The sequence below is a fragment of the Carica papaya genome, chromosome 9 (assembly GCF_054855325.1).
Source record: "Carica papaya isolate Zhongbai chromosome 9, ASM5485532v1, whole genome shotgun sequence".
NCBI lineage: Eukaryota > Viridiplantae > Streptophyta > Magnoliopsida > Brassicales > Caricaceae > Carica > Carica papaya.
This window is the reverse complement of record NC_142317.1, coordinates 2477676-2493355: the sequence shown is the minus strand read 5'-3', so window position 1 is coordinate 2493355 and position 15680 is coordinate 2477676. Positions and strand designations below refer to the sequence as shown.

General features: G+C 31.4%; 3 protein-coding genes across 6 annotated transcripts; 2 read left to right on the top strand and 1 right to left on the bottom strand.

Moving 5' to 3' along the window:
• The first annotated feature begins 912 nt into the window (after positions 1-912).
• Positions 913-7717, top strand: LOC110823114 (agamous-like MADS-box protein AGL8 homolog). Of its 2 annotated transcripts, XM_022053420.2 has the most exons (9): positions 913-1061; positions 1231-1421; positions 4975-5056; positions 5238-5302; positions 6235-6334; positions 6411-6452; positions 6911-6952; positions 7084-7172; positions 7324-7717. In XM_022053420.2, exons 2-9 carry the CDS (start codon positions 1237-1239, stop codon positions 7433-7435), a joined length of 717 nt encoding a protein of 238 aa, XP_021909112.1. In that variant the 5' UTR covers positions 913-1061; positions 1231-1236; the 3' UTR covers positions 7436-7717. The 2 variants fall into 2 exon arrangements, with proteins under 2 accessions (XP_021909112.1, XP_088068069.1); XM_088211943.1 differs by lacking the exon at positions 913-1061 and having other exon boundaries at positions 1072-1421.
• Positions 7718-8054: 337 nt separating this feature from the next.
• LOC110823113 (Adenine nucleotide alpha hydrolases-like superfamily protein) lies at positions 8055-9589 on the top strand. The gene is made up of 3 exons (XM_022053419.2): positions 8055-8852; positions 8941-9029; positions 9131-9589. Exons 1-3 carry the CDS (start codon positions 8516-8518, stop codon positions 9422-9424), a joined length of 720 nt encoding a protein of 239 aa, XP_021909111.1. The 5' UTR covers positions 8055-8515; the 3' UTR covers positions 9425-9589.
• A 37-nt stretch (positions 9590-9626) lies between these two features.
• On the bottom strand, positions 9627-14767 carry ER-ANT1 (endoplasmic reticulum-adenine nucleotide transporter 1). Of its 3 annotated transcripts, none has more exons than XM_022053417.2 (4): positions 14610-14767; positions 12495-12849; positions 10552-10923; positions 9627-10180 (listed from the first exon to the last, which is right to left on the bottom strand). In XM_022053417.2, exons 2-4 carry the CDS (start codon positions 12756-12758, stop codon positions 9869-9871), a joined length of 948 nt encoding a protein of 315 aa, XP_021909109.1. In that variant the 5' UTR covers positions 12759-12849; positions 14610-14767; the 3' UTR covers positions 9627-9868. The 3 variants fall into 3 exon arrangements, with proteins under 3 accessions (XP_021909109.1, XP_021909110.1, XP_088068068.1); XM_022053418.2 differs by lacking the exon at positions 14610-14767 and adding an exon at positions 12279-12373 and having other exon boundaries at positions 10552-10901; positions 12495-12665; XM_088211942.1 differs by lacking the exon at positions 14610-14767 and having other exon boundaries at positions 12495-14601.
• Between the last annotated feature and the right edge of the window lie 913 nt (positions 14768-15680).

Below are 15680 nucleotides of genomic sequence, written 5' to 3'. Positions count from 1 at the left end.
AAATAAATTTGATTTTGTAAACGAATTTTATATATATTTAAACTAATTTCAAAATATATAATTATATTTTGATTGAATTAAAACTTGAAAAATTCTAATTTTATACAATAATAATATATGTTGACATAACTTTAAATAGAAATATAATTATAATTATAAAAATTCTATATTTAATAAAATATAAGTGTCTTTAAAATTTTTATGTGAAAAAAAAAGTACATAATATATAATTAAAAAATCTAAAAAATCTACGCAATATTTTACGTAACAAGTTGTTATATAATCATTTACAATTTTATAATTATATGACGATCATATAGTACTATCATTAATATTATTTATAATTATATATATTAACTAATATATCCTATAAGTTAATAGACAATAAAATATAAAATATAATTATTTAACATATTTTAAAATAATAATATAAAGTATTATAATCGCTTTTAAAAGTTTGTACGTGTTGCAGGTGCAAAATAGTGTTATTTTTGAGTGGACAAAAAATAATGTTATTTTTAATTATTTTTTAAAAGATACTGACAAGTCAATTATTAAATTTATTTATTTATAATTAATTATAATTTATTTATTAATTTTATTTAAAAAAAGTGGTTTTAATTTCCGACAAATAATTTTCAGCTATTGCACGTGAAAACAACAGCTCTGATGCTATTTTCTACTAGAAAATATTAAAATAAATAAATATATAAATTAGGAAAGTGAGGGAAGAATTAAAAAGACGAAAAGCCCCCAGAGACCGTACGCTGCTCCAGCAAGGTCGAAAATGGAATTGTACGGACAAACGAAACCCGTAAAAGGATGAGGAGAAAGCAGACAAAATAACGACTGTTCCAGGTACATTAACCAATAAGAAATCGAAAACGAATTTGATAAAACCACCGTGGTTTTTCCGAAACAGCTGGATTTCCCAAATCGAACCCACTTTTTGCTTTTTCTCCTCTAATCTCCGTCTATATATATATAGACCCACATCCGTATTCTCATTTTGGCCCCTTTCCCCGGATTAATCTTGGTCACACACCCGAAAATTCAAAAGGGTATTTTTCCATTTCGCCGTATGTATATATATATATACATATACAATATTTTCCATACAAAGATACCCAGAGAAATTAACTCGTTTTCTTCTTCATCTAGATTTCCATTTTAAGTTTCTTTCTTCGTATACTGACTTTTTGGTCAAGTGGATTTAATCGGATCGTGAAGGTGAAGATGGGGAGAGGCAGAGTTCAGTTGAAGAGGATAGAGAACAAGATCAACAGACAGGTGACTTTTTCTAAGAGAAGGTCTGGTTTGCTCAAGAAAGCACATGAGATCTCTGTTCTCTGTGATGCTGAGGTTGCTTTGATCGTCTTCTCCACCAAAGGGAAGCTCTTTGAATATTCTACAGATTCCTGGTATGTAACTTCTTCCCTTTCAGCCTATTCGTACATATACATGTATATGTATTAATATATATGGGTAATTTTCTGTTTCTAATTTTCTTGATAGATTAAAGATGAAAAGGAAACGAGTCAAGTTATATTCTTATGCTTTGTGTCAAGTTGTTGCCTGTAATTGTTTGCTTCTGAAAAATTCTTTTATTATTTTGCTAATGGCTTTTCTTTTTAATAATTCTCTATGGGTTTTCTTCTGTTGGGTTTTTAATACTTAGACATTGTTGAATCTCCAGTTCTCGAGACACACACAAACCCATATATATGTGTATGTATATAGATAGAGCCTTCTTCAACTTGTTTTTTTTTTCTAAATAAATAAATTTAATTAATTTACACTTAATATTTTTTTCAAAAAGCTTCCTCTTAAAATGAGAAGCACGCTCACAAACACGACAGTACAACATAGTACATCCCACTTAATATGAGGTCCCCTCTACATCGACGTACAGCTCTCTGAATGCTCATGTTTAAGCAGACTAAACATGGTTATTCACACAGTGATTTCATTATAATTATATATAATCACTCGTTTGGTCGTCAACATATATAAGAAGAGTGAATTAGAAAACAAATAACTTAGCTACTAGCTTGTACGTTAACATGAATGTATATACAGCCTGAACTTTGTAGGGAATTAATGGTAATTAATTATCAACTTTAGACTTGTTTCTACTCCATGGAGCCTTCCAAATGAGGCATAGTTTACGCATGTTTCTTACCACTGTTTAGTTATTTACCATATCGGACAAGAGATCATGGCATAAGTATATATACATGTATATAAATAGATGTGTATGTAAACATATATGTAGGTGTTCAATCATAGTCAACTTGAGTCAGGAAGTGAATTGTATTATCTTGCCATAAAAGGATATATATATATATATATATATATATAGGCAAGACAGTTTAACGTGTACATATATAGGCAAGACAGTTTAATGTAATGCTTATTGAGTGCTTTCTTGCACGGCTCTTTTGTGTCTCTAAACCCTATATCGTTATGTATAGATGTAATAAGTAGAGGATGTTAGAAATTAAACGGACAATTCGGTGATAACGTTAAATGAATTTCTTGATATCTTTCATAACCCGCATTAATGCTAATTGAGTTCTTTCTTATATAGTTTGAGCATCTCGAAACTCTATCCTTATGTGTAAATATAAGCAGAGGATATTAAAAAATTAAAGAGATAATTCACTGATAATGTTAAAATTTTTTTAAAATATCTTTTACAAATCGCGTTAATGCTAGTTGAATGCTTTTTTGTACGACTCTAGAGTATCTCTAAACTCTATCCTTATATATAAATATAAGTAGAGGATATTAGAAATTAAATAGGTAACTAATTAATTATGTGAAAAAAACTTTTTGATGCCTTTTGTAGACCACACTAATGCTAATTGGATACTTTCTTATACGGTTCTTGAATGTCTATACACTCTATTCTTACGCATAAATACAAGTAGAGAATGTTAAAATTGAAGAGATAATTCATTGAATTTATTGATTTGTTTCATAGACCTTAGCTCTTAAACTTGAAAGAAGATATGATCTTCAAGTTAGGTGGAGTTCTAAGTTTCAAGGAGAAAGGTTTAGAGGAGATCAAAAGAGAAGGTGTGAAAATATTGTGTGATGATAGTTATATATCGATATTATTATTATTATTTTAATTAATTATTTAAGAGGATATTAAAGATATATGTCATAGTTCTTGAATATTAATAGCCCTCATTTATATTGAAAATTAATTTCACAAAAAGTTTGATAAATATGTATATGATTCATGCTTTAGGCCTAATGAACTTATATATACATAATAGATGTGTATTAGAGTATAAATAACTAATTGAGTGTATTCCTATCAGCTTAAGTGAAACTATAATATGATTTGAGATGCGTCTCAATCTAAGTTAATTTGATAAATAATAGGTGTCTTTTATCAAACATGGTTCTTGATATATTACCGGTGAAGGCTAAACGTTTAGATTCTATTTTTAATAATAAAATAGCTTTGTATTAAAGTGTCTAATTAAGATAACAATAATTGTTCATAGAAAAAATGAACGACATTGGAGTATTTGGGGTGTCCGTGTTTAAGAGAAAGTTTACCTTCCACTTTTTATTGGTTATCGCGTGTAATACATAACAACAAAGTCCTAGAATCAATAGCATTCTTATTCTATACCAATATGAGTCATCTAACTTCTTTTATGAATCAATAAAAAGAAATAATATGATGTTTGGTGGTATTATAACTTCTTATGTTAGCATCTGAGGTCAGTAATTTAGACCCTGAGTGCTTTGTTTCAATAACTAGTCATTTTTTTACGAGGATCTAAAAAATTTCGTAAATATTTATTTTCTTATTAAAATTTATAAGTTTATCTTACATGTGTTTGATACTTCTTGATACTTTATTAATATGATTCTTTATTTTTTATTTTAAAAATATTACAATTAAGAATAAATTTAGTATCTTTCTTATTATAATTGGCAATCATTGATTAATTTAGTGTTTTGATACATGATTCATTCACAAGTTTACTAGATTGAAAATCTATGATATATAAAAATTTATAAATCCTATATCACATTCAGTAAAAATTTACTATACATATATAACATGTACTCAATGTGTCCAAGTATGCCCCACAGATGTATTAGAAATGATACCTAGAGAAGGATGTAAACCTAAGCAAATTACTTTCGCTCCAAGAAAAGAGGACTGTGTTGGGTGTAAGAGATGTGAATTCGCATGTCCAATACATTTCTTAAATGTTCGGAATCTTTTAAATTTAATATTTTTATATATATGCTGTCTCTCATTTCTTTTTTGGATAACAAGATGAAAGTATATAGGATAATCATTTTGACCATTGACAAACTATGAGATAAGTTTGGCATCTTTGGTTGTGTTTGTTTGCATGTTTGTGTTTACTCTAGTTTCATATATGCTAATCTACTTCCTTCCTTCCTTACGAACAAATACAATTTTGTACTAATAGAATTCAAGGATGCTTGAAATTATTGATCTTTTTCAATGTAAGATAAAGGTAGAAATCAAACTCGAGTTATTAATTTTAAAATTAAAAAAATATCACGTACCTAAATTGTTTATCTTCGATTGCACTAAATCAAAATTTTATTACTATAAAATTGTCACTTTAAATAGAATAAAAATGAGTATTAATGATGTATTATACCATTTTTTTTTTTGTTCATTTTCAAAAAATTAATACTCTTATAAACTCCTCTTCCCCTTTACACATTATTGTATAATTTTTGTGTATATGATTCATTTAGAAAGAGGAAATCCGTATTCATTATGAAAAAATATCATAGTATACATTGTATTTTTTCTCACATGAATCTAATAATATGATTACATCGTACCCAGTACTTATTATATGACAGTGAATATTTTCACACACACACACACACACACACACACACATATATATATATATATAAATAGGTTAACTTTTAACCTTTTGTTTGCTATGACAGCATGGAGAGAATACTTGAACGGTACGAGAGATACTCATACACAGATCAGAGGCAGACTGTCACAAATGAAATTGGACCAAACGTATGTGGGTATACATACACACATACACACACACACATACACACACACATATATATATATATATAGTAATATAAACCAATGAAGTTCAAATACATGGGTTGATAATCCTAACTAGGTTTCCCTAGCCCTTTTTTTACTCTCAAAGTGCTCTTTGTATCAATATTCGAGTTTGTTTCGGCAGGGAAACTGGAATCTGCAGTATGCAAAGCTGAAGGCTAGAATTGAAGTGTTGCAGAGAAATGAAAGGTTAGTTGTTTAATTTTATTGTAATTCAAACTTTATGTAGTGTATAATTATGTTATTTTACCTAAATTCCAACTTATATATATATATGTTTCTTTAACTTTTGATTTTCTAAGTTTTTATATATATATACGTAGGAATTTCTTCAAAAACATTAAAAGTCCTATATATAATGATAAAAACTAAGCATATAATACTAAACTCTACGGAGAATTACAGATTTTGACTAGTTATTATTGATAATAATTATAAAATATAAGTTAACTCTAGATAATATTAATATTAAAATTTTAATTTTGTAATTATTTTTATAAATCTTCAAGTACATGAATAGATATAAATAGTAACACGATTTTTAAAATCTCAAATATATGAAATATAATTAGGTTTTATTTATAAATAATAATTAAGAATAGTACATAAATCATCTAAAAAATCTCAAAAGATGTATATCAATTATAATATTCATAACTTATATTTAACTTAACTCTTAAATAAAATATGACGTTTAAATATATTAAAATTTTCAAATTATTATTTCCAACAATTATAAAACCAAAACAAGAACATAATAAAAATATATGATGCATATAATTATACACATTGAGACACAAGAATTGATATGATTGTGAATTGATTTTGTGCATGAATCACTTAAAATTAAGTTTAATTCATGAACAACAATTAAGTATAGTACATGAACCAGATAAAAAATCTCAAAAAATATATATTAATTATAATATACATAATTTACATTTAATTTAAACCTCTAATAAAATAAAAAATTTTAAATATATTGAAATTTTCAAATTATTATTTCCAACAATTATAAAATCAAAACAAGCACATAATAAAAATATATCATACATATATACATATACACACACACACAGAGACGCAAGAAATTGATACGATTGTGAATTGATTTTGTGCAGGCATTTTCTGGGAGAGGATCTTGATTCTTTGAGTCTGAAAGAGCTTCAAAGTTTGGAGCATCAGCTTGATTCTGCACTTAAACATGTCAGGTCAAGGAAGGTAATTAAGAAAATAACTTTGTAATTAGTTGAATATTAATGTGAAATTTATAGTTGAGCTTCTTCCTCACTTGCAGAACCAACTCATGCTTGAGTCCATTTCAGAGCTTCAGAAAAGGGTGAGTCTATATATTACATTCTGTTGCATATATATCAGCTTTCTGTACTTCAAGGTGATTGGTGTTATATAAGATATTTAACCTAAAATCAAGTTTTATCTTGGTTCATTTCACATTGAATTTCTAATTTTTAGTTAATCTTAATGTGTATATATATATAGCTGGTAATTACAATACAATTTTTCTCCATTAAATATTTATTTTTTAAAGATTAAGAAACTGTATTAAATGGCATTAAAATACCACCATCAAAAACTACAAAAACAAATCCACAACACATAGCAGACAGATATATATTTAGTTATATAATATTTATTGAAATATAGCAGACAGGCATATGCATATACATAAATACAATATATATATACATATATGTATTCACGTGTACATATTGATAAATAAAGGTTTTGTGATATTGAGAACTGGGTTACAGCTTTCTCTAACTCTTTCATTTACAGGACAAAGCATTGCAAGAGCAAAATAATGCGCTTGCTAAAAAGGTTACAATATTTTCTTCTTTCTTTACTAAATTTTAACTTTACACTTATGATTACTATATAATATACATGTATATGTACACGTATATACATACGAATGGAGTTAAGTTGGTAACCATTTGGAGGTACAATAGGTAAAGGAATGGGAAAAGGAATTGGCTCAACAGGCACAAATAACATGGGAGCCCCATGCTCCTGCTTTACATCCATCCTCTAATATTAGGTAATTCCCATTTCTCTATATCACACAATTCATTTGTTTTTCAAAAAAGATTAAATTTTGGCATTGCAATGTGAATTTTAATTCGAGAATAGTGAAAATATATAATAAAGTTTCGTCCTTTTTAAAAAAAAAAAATTATTCAATAATACAGGAGTTATCCGCCGATGAGTAATGGAGAAGACGAAGAAGGTAATGTAGCTCAACAGAGAGCCACAGGAAGTACACTGCTGCCTCCTTGGATGCTTGGCCAGATTAATGAATAAACCAGTGACGACTCAGTGCAGATATATATACATATGTATATATATATTGCAGTTTCATTCAATGCATAGAGATACATACTATATATATATACGTAGCAACTGAAGGATGGTGTTGTATAATCTGTGGGTTACTTTTCACATGCACTTACTCTTCATTAGTATCAGAAAAAGAAAAAGAAAGAGAAAAAATGAAAATGAAAATTTCAATGCATGTAGTTATGGTAAATATTGACAGAGACAATAATGAGAAATAAGATGAATGTTTAAGACATTTTATGAAAATATTCTCTCTCTGCTTTTTTCTTTTGAAAATTCTTTTCAGCTTTTTTCAAGAGAATACATATATATACATGTACATGTATGTATATATATATATATATATATATATATATATAATAGTAAGTGATATGATACGGCGTGCGTTGTACTGAACCCATCTTAAGGCTCATTGGATTCTCTAATGTAGAGCTTCTGACTAATGTGGTACTCAAAATAGGATATGTACACTGAACCCCCTAATTAATTTATAATCAATAGTTAATTTGTAACTCAAGCGTTAGTTAATTGGATACATGTACACGAACATATATATGTATATATATATTATATTATATGTATCCAGACTACCAACCATTAATCACCCATTATTTTAGGATGACTTAGAGGAAGAAGGGTTATATTCATATTATATGAATATGACACTGACCATCAGTGATGGGTCATCACTACGTTTTGTAATTAATTACTAGAGGCCAGGATACACACACACACACACACACACACACACACAGCTATACGTACGGTATGATGATCATGGTGAGCACGTCCAATTCCCAAACCCCACCGCCTAGAAAAACATGCAAACCAAACAAATTCTGGTCCAAAAAAAGAAAACAGATTGGCTTTATTTTAATTATAAGTCAATCAATAATGTCCACCACTTTCTCATGTACACATGCACTCATAGACACATATATATAGACACACACTGATGCACCAACACAGCTAAACACTACCCAATTTATAATAAAACCCAAAACTCCTAGCTAAAATTTCAAGTGATTATTCATCATTACCAAAATGGCTCGAGCAGTTCACAACAGGTCCAAGTCATCTCCTAAGCTGGGCCTGGCCCGGTCTCTATCTCGAGTTCGAGTCCGATCACCATCTCTTCGACACAAATCTGCCTCGGATTCCATCGAAAGAGATCAGAGGATCGAGTTTTTGAGCGAGAGCAGCGATGATGACGGCAGATTTGGAGGGGTTTATAATGAGGCTGAAGGAGGTTGCAATAAGGTGATGGTTGTGGTTGATTCAAGCGTTGAAGCTAAGGGAGCTCTTGAATGGGCTTTGTCCCACACTCTTCAAACACAGGACACTATTATTCTTCTCCATGTGGCCAAGATTTCCAAAAAGGGTAAATTGGTCTTTTCATTAGTAGCTGTCTAATTTAATTCATTATGATTTTACAACTAATTATACATTTAAAATTAATCTAACTGCAGGGAATAAAGAGAGAAATGGGAAGCAAAACTTGAGGGCTACTCAACTTCTTCATGGCATGAAAAATATGTGCCAAATGAAAAAACCAGGGGTTAGTGAAATACAACCCAATTTTTTATTTTTTAATTAATTACATCATGTAGTATAAACAAAAAAATAAAAATAAAAATTTATTTTTGGGGTGGTGATCAGGTGAGAGTGGAAGTAGCAATGGTGGAAGGGAAAGAGAAGGGACCCACAATAGTTGAGCAAGCAAAGGAAAAGGAGGTGACGTTGATGGTGCTTGGTCAAAGGAAAAAGTCAATGATGTGGAGGTTGATGAAGAGGCTGTCAATTGGGAGGAGGAGATCATCAGGTGGTGGAGCTGTGGAGTACTGCATTCAGAATTCACCTTGTATGGCCGTTGCTGTCAGGAGGAAGAACAGTAAGCTTGGTGGCTACTTGATCACCACTAAGCGTCACAAAAACTTTTGGCTTCTTGCTTGAACATTAATTCTGATTATACATATTGCATATATATATATATAGGAGTTGGGAGAGTTAATTCAGTTTTATTAATGGATTGAATTGGGTATTAACTTACAATTATACCCTTTTCCATAAAATATAATTTTTTACTTTTAAATCAATTCAATCATTAGTTCACTTTTTAGTTCTGGTCCTGTCACTTTTTATGTTCTGGAGTAAATCAAATCAATACAAAAGCATAAAAATTTCTAGTCCAATGGACAAAAGAACAGTTCACAATTGTATCTGTACATATATACACATCAAAGCCTTTAATCTTATTTTGCTTCCAGACAGTTAAATCTTGGACAAGGAAGCAACAAATTGACATTTTCTTTCAGAAATTTACAATGGTAGACTAAAATTTGATGTACATGCTACAACTACAGTATGATGTTTCATAAATTTTTTGTCATCCAATGCTCAATTAGCTACTGCTCGATTGGGCTCAGAGATGTAGCCTTGTGTGGATGCAATTCGGTGCAGCTGATCATACCCTGCAAGCACTCCAGCTCCTGCAACACCAAGAAGCATATTTGCAGTAACTCCTCGGAAAAGTGCTGAAAAACCTTCAACACGGATGATCTCAAGAAATGCATGTCTAGCACTACGATACTTTTCAGGTTGTCCAGATGTAAGCATCATTCTCCTCCGCAGAGTATCAAAGGGGTAAGCACAAAGTCCTGAGACAGTAGTTATGCTCCAACCCAACAGAAAGCTAGCAAAGAAATTTCCCTGGCAAAAAGTGACAACAGTTTAACAGAGAGGTTTTAATACCAAGGCTGGACAATCATTAGGAAAAGAGACTTTAAAGTACTCTCGTTAAGGTCGTCTGCAGTACGCCTGCAAACTAGTGTAATAAGTCATAAATGCTTCCACAAAATTGACCAAGAGTATATGCCAGTGATTGAAACGTAAAGTAATTTTCAAGTGTATCTGATTCAAATATCTTTTGGTAAAGTATAGACCATCTGTCAGGGGGCAGGTGTTCCAAATCTAGAACATAAAATATCTGGATAAACATCTATAGTTCATGTCCCAAGGCTACAGGCTGCAGGCTGAAATGCTGCAATAGATTCACAGAGATAGAAGATAGAAACAATTACCTCTAAGGAGCCCACCAAAATAATGGGCTTCATGCTGTCATATATACCAAAGTACAGGCCTCGATAAAGAGTGATTCCCATGATTGAAACTCCAAATCCCCGATAAAGGCCAACTGCGCCATCAGTAGACAAGGTTTTACTGTATACATCTAGCAGCCCTTTAAACTGGCGTTGACCATTCACACGGCACTCCCTTGCATCGGTGCCCAACCGTGTGCGGGCATAATCCAAATGATACAGGAACAGTGAAGTAGTTGCTCCAGCCGCACTTCCCGAAGCCACATTACCAGCAAACCACTTTATGTAACCATCTTTCTCTTTTGAACGTCCAAGAAGGTTCTTGAAGTAACCTTTAAATGCAAAGTTGAAAGCCTAAGGAAAATCAAAAAATTATAGTAGAAAAAATATGTAAGACGAGAATATGAATTGCAAATTCCAGAATTAATACATACAAGTGCCCATTATTGAACAAAAAAAGCAAGTGACCAAAACTGACACTATATAATTCAGGGGAAACTAAGTTCCCAAGGGACTCTGACTGACACCTCATGTCCACATCCACTCCAAAAAAAAGGGGTTTCATATCTCCAGAATGTCACAGATCTAAGATTGGAGAAACTAGCCTCTTCCAGTATTTAAATCAACCAAAAAGAGTTTTATGAGATTGATCTAGAATGCATCCAAACCAAATGACATTGAGCAAACAAAATACCCCATGGAAGTCCATAAAAAAAAAACCAAGAACTCAGACAAAATTACAAAATAGGTTCAAGGCTAGAAAGATCTTGCATAGGTGCAAATGCAACGGAAGACAAAAAGATTAGAAAATAAAACCTGCGCAGAATGAATTACAGAACAAGGTCAGATTTCTAGTTGGCTATACAATAGAAGTTACAGATAGCTTAGCTCCATGAAGCCTACCTCATCTACATCAGTCAGCATCCAAATCATTATGTGCATTGTGGCAGTTTCAAACCTAAAAGCCTTGGGTTTTCCTACCTTTGGTCCCACTGAGGAGTAAGCAGACAAGATATTAAGATCTCTTAATTTTATCTGCAAGACTTATGTTCCAAAATTTCAGACCACATTCTGTTCCACAAACTGCATGAGAAAATTTCTAAACTTCCTCCTTGTATGTGTTTTACCCAGCTGGTTAAGGTCATTAGTTGTCAACATCTCATAGGTACACCAAATAAATCGGCAAGCATAATCTTTTAAGTCAAACCCATACATGTTTCCCTTTAGTGGCCTACCTGTGCCAGCTAACAAAGAAGGAACTTTCTTTTCTTTCCTTTATTGATGGAAGAAATAATTTTCTGTCACCAAACACTCAATATAACCCAAACTCATGATAACAGGAAAAAAAAACCCATTACAATTGTATCAGCCCAGCCGAGGAGATCATTCTATGAAATAAACCCCAGCAAAAGCAACCAGCAATCATATTCACAACCACTATGACACTAAGGTTGAATAGCGAACCCAATGCTTTCCACTGGAACATTTGAGGATGATATCAAAAATGAAGGAAAATTTCTCACTTTAAGCACACTAAAGTAATTTCTTCCACAATGTTTTACAGATAAAACATATATTTGATCTTGGAGTAACACAATTTATGCTTATCAAAACCTTAGCCAATCAAAGGGAATGTAGCTTTTCTTTCTTTTATTGAGTCATCAGAAAGAAAGGTTCTTAATACAGACCACAGTTGCTTGAGCCTTTACCTAGTCTGAGATATTCCTTTCTTTTCAATGAAATATTTGCAATGCGGCAGTAGCAACCAGATAATGTACAGACAAATAGGAGGTTATCAGACAATCTGGCAAGGGAAGATTATAAATTAGGTTATAACTAAGCCACTTGACCCCATAGCTCCACAAGTTCATGGAAATTTTATATGTATCAAGAGCAAGAAGAGTGTTTGAAGGAATAAAAAGTACCTGAGTAGGGAAATACCGTATGACATTGGCCTGGTTACCTCTCCAGAAAGACAACATACCATCCTCTTTGCAGACCCTTCTAAAGCAATCACCGACACCCAAGTAAGGTCTTGAGAGTTGTCCTCTCTTAATCATTTCTCCCTGATTTTGCAACAGAAGCTTCACTCTCTCAATTGGTGCTGCTGCACTCCTTGATACTATTGCTGCCACACCTCCCATCAAAAAGTCTGCAGAAAATTTCTCAGATTGTCTAGCCATTACCATTTCGCCACCCTCTCTCTCTTTCTCTCTCTCTCTCTCTCTCTCTCTCTCTATATATATATATATATATCTCTCTCGCTTTCTCAATTTAGCCCTGTGGATTCAATATTCAGATTTAAAGATTAGAAAGAAGAAAAAATCCCAATAAAACCATTTTAACATGTCTAGAATTCCCAAGAAGAAAATGAGTATCAAAATGACTTCATAAGATCTTTTAAGTCCAAAAATAGAAAACCACATTACTATGAGAAAATTGCATGAAAATGAATCAATGAGTCAAATTGACTCCGTTAAGCCTCGACTCCAAACTGGTTGGGGAGAGCTAATTTAATCCTGTTTCTACATTTCTCTATTGAAAGACATTTAAAAAAAACCGAGAGAGAGATATGTTCCAACTATTTTCACCAGATATGATCCCAGGCTTAATCTCAAATCTTTCTGGACTACTAAGTTCAATTTATATTTTCTCAAACGGGAGCAAAATTACTTTGAGAAACCATAGTAGGAATCTGCTTCAGAGTGATTTGATGATTTTCGCTTGAATACCATTTAAGTTCCCAAACAAATCAGCAGCATTTCCTTTGCACTTAACAATTCAAACAAAACCCAAATTGATTCCCTGGAAAAGAACCTTCCATAACTAGTATCCATTTGTCCAATACTTCCAACACTTCTAACTGATATAAGAAAAATAGTACGTCCAAACTATAACCCTCAGGTAGCATCTGGATTCAACTATGGGACCACTTGTGTATGCACTCAAGATCTGAAACAAGACATTGCTCGATGACCAAGGAAAGAAACTCATAACCCCAAAATGTTTGTGCAATATATATTTGAACTCGAGCAAAACCCCACTCTTTTCTACCCAAAATATTTCTTCCTCCTGATCAAACCAAAGCGATGCAACAGAAAATAAAGGAAAAAAAAAAATACTACTACACCAAACAGCAGCATTGTTAGACAATACGTTCTTGTAACACTTTACCAGGCTTACTAATCCTTTCAAGCTTCCTTATTAAGGTGCCTTCAAACAAGCAACAACACCTATTACAACAAACAACCATATTTAGAAACCAACATTCATTTCACAAGAATATTACTCGACTTAAAATATCTATTTCTGCATTTTCCTTTTAGCAGCCAATCTTTAGTGACTTGGTCTTCAGGGCTGTTTAAAGTAAATAGTCCTCACCTAGCCCTTGAAACTTCATTGATTCCTAGCTCCTATTTTGCAAGGACTCTCTTGTTTACAAGGTCTTCCAGGTTTATTGCATATCTTCTTATCTGGGAAGCTAGAACTCTAATCTATATTTCAACCCACGCACTGTATTAACGAAATTTCTCAACAGAAATGTCACTAGAACTACATCAATCACACAAACGCCAGACTATTAAAAAGACACGAGAGAGTAATGTGTTTATGCATCAATTGCACACTGGTTTGAATTTCCAATGACTTAATACCGCCTTTGCAACAGCATGAACAAGACTTCCTAGCCAAAAGTATGCAAATCCAATTCCTAAATAAAAGCTAAAGAAGAAAGAAAAATTCTTGTTCGGTTGGTTGCTCGGAAATTTGAGGAAGATCACAGCAAAAATAAAAATAAAAAAAGAAAAGAAATCATTCTACGCGAGCTCATAATTCATGAAACCAAGCTAAATAGCCAACTTAAGCCAGCTGCTAAAAGAAATTTATTACGTTTCAACATCCCAACGCAACGAACAACCTATGAGTAACTAAAATGTTCAGTTTCAAATTGACATAAAACAGGAGTCTCTCGCCAACCAAAAGAGTTAGATTGAGAATTCAGAGTTGAACGTTAAAAAGTGAAAGAGAAGAAAGGTAAAGACCTAAGATTTTCTGGCCTTCAGCGCTCGGGGGTTTTCGAGTTTGAGCGGCTAGTTCCCGATTTGAGAAAGCTGAGGAAGAGAGAGAAAGATTCCTCAAATTTTGAGAGGCAGAAGTTATTCGTAATTTCGTCTAACACAAAAAATAGGAGGAAAAAGTAAGACTGTAATCACGTCATCTTTCTCATCGTCTTCTACAATTTAGTTAAATATTTTTTTTGCGTCCACTTAATACTTAATTAATTATATCAATTATATTTAATGATTATATAATCATAAAATATGATTATATATTAATGGGTAATTTATAAAAATAAAGTTATATACTAGTTATAGATTATACATTTTACTGAAAATTTTATATATTATATTTATATTGCATTATATACAAATCTCCCAAATTTTTAAAACTAATCAAAAAAATTCTATTTTATAATTTATTGTAGAGTCTTCTACCTATATTTTATTTTAATAATTTTGTAATATCTAAATTAATTTTAATGTAATTTAAATTAATTTATAAATATAGTTTTTAATTTTTTAATTTTGATTTAATGTAAAAATGAAGAAAAATAGGTAGATGATGGAATTGAAAACAATTTTAGACAAAATAGGTGAAAATTTGAGTTCCAGATATATTTTTGAAAGAAAAATCAGAAATTGAGGGTTAAAACGTAATTTAAAAAAGTTGTACCACATAGGATGTCCAGTCAACAACCTCGACAAACCAGAACATGTCGCGTGATAAAGGGACGCTGACGTGGTGCCACGCGGCGATTGGACGTGTAATACCCAAATTAATTTTAATGTAATTTAAATTAATTTATAAATATAATTTTTAAATTTTTTAAATTTAATTTAATTTAAAAATAAAGAAAATTTGATGGAGAATGAAATTGAAAACAATTTTGGGAAAAAATTATGAAAATTTGGGTTTTAAGTATATTTTTAAAAGAAAAATCGAAAACTGGTGGTCAAAATACAATTTAGAAAAGTTGTGCCATGTAAGATGTCCAGTCAGCAACCCCGACGAACCAAAACGCGCTGCATGGCAACAGATGTTGACGTGGTGTC

Coding starts and splice junctions, on each gene's coding strand:
- LOC110823114 (XM_022053420.2), top strand. CDS start 1,237: ATGGGGAGAGGCAGAGTTCAGTTGAAGAGGATAGAGAACAAGATCAAC. Junction 1,422..4,974: donor GAATATTCTACAGATTCCTG/GTATGTAACTTC, acceptor TTGCTATGACAG/CATGGAGAGAATACTTGAAC. Junction 5,057..5,237: donor CAAATGAAATTGGACCAAAC/GTATGTGGGTAT, acceptor TTGTTTCGGCAG/GGAAACTGGAATCTGCAGTA.
- ER-ANT1 (XM_022053417.2), bottom strand. CDS start 12,758: ATGGTAATGGCTAGACAATCTGAGAAATTTTCTGCAGACTTTTTGATG. Junction 10,924..12,494: donor TACGGTATTTCCCTACTCAG/GTACTTTTTATT, acceptor GATTTTCCTTAG/GCTTTCAACTTTGCATTTAA. Junction 10,181..10,551: donor TTTTGGTGGGCTCCTTAGAG/GTAATTGTTTCT, acceptor ACTTTTTGCCAG/GGAAATTTCTTTGCTAGCTT.
- LOC110823113 (XM_022053419.2), top strand. CDS start 8,516: ATGGCTCGAGCAGTTCACAACAGGTCCAAGTCATCTCCTAAGCTGGGC. Junction 8,853..8,940: donor GGCCAAGATTTCCAAAAAGG/GTAAATTGGTCT, acceptor ATCTAACTGCAG/GGAATAAAGAGAGAAATGGG. Junction 9,030..9,130: donor GCCAAATGAAAAAACCAGGG/GTTAGTGAAATA, acceptor GGTGGTGATCAG/GTGAGAGTGGAAGTAGCAAT.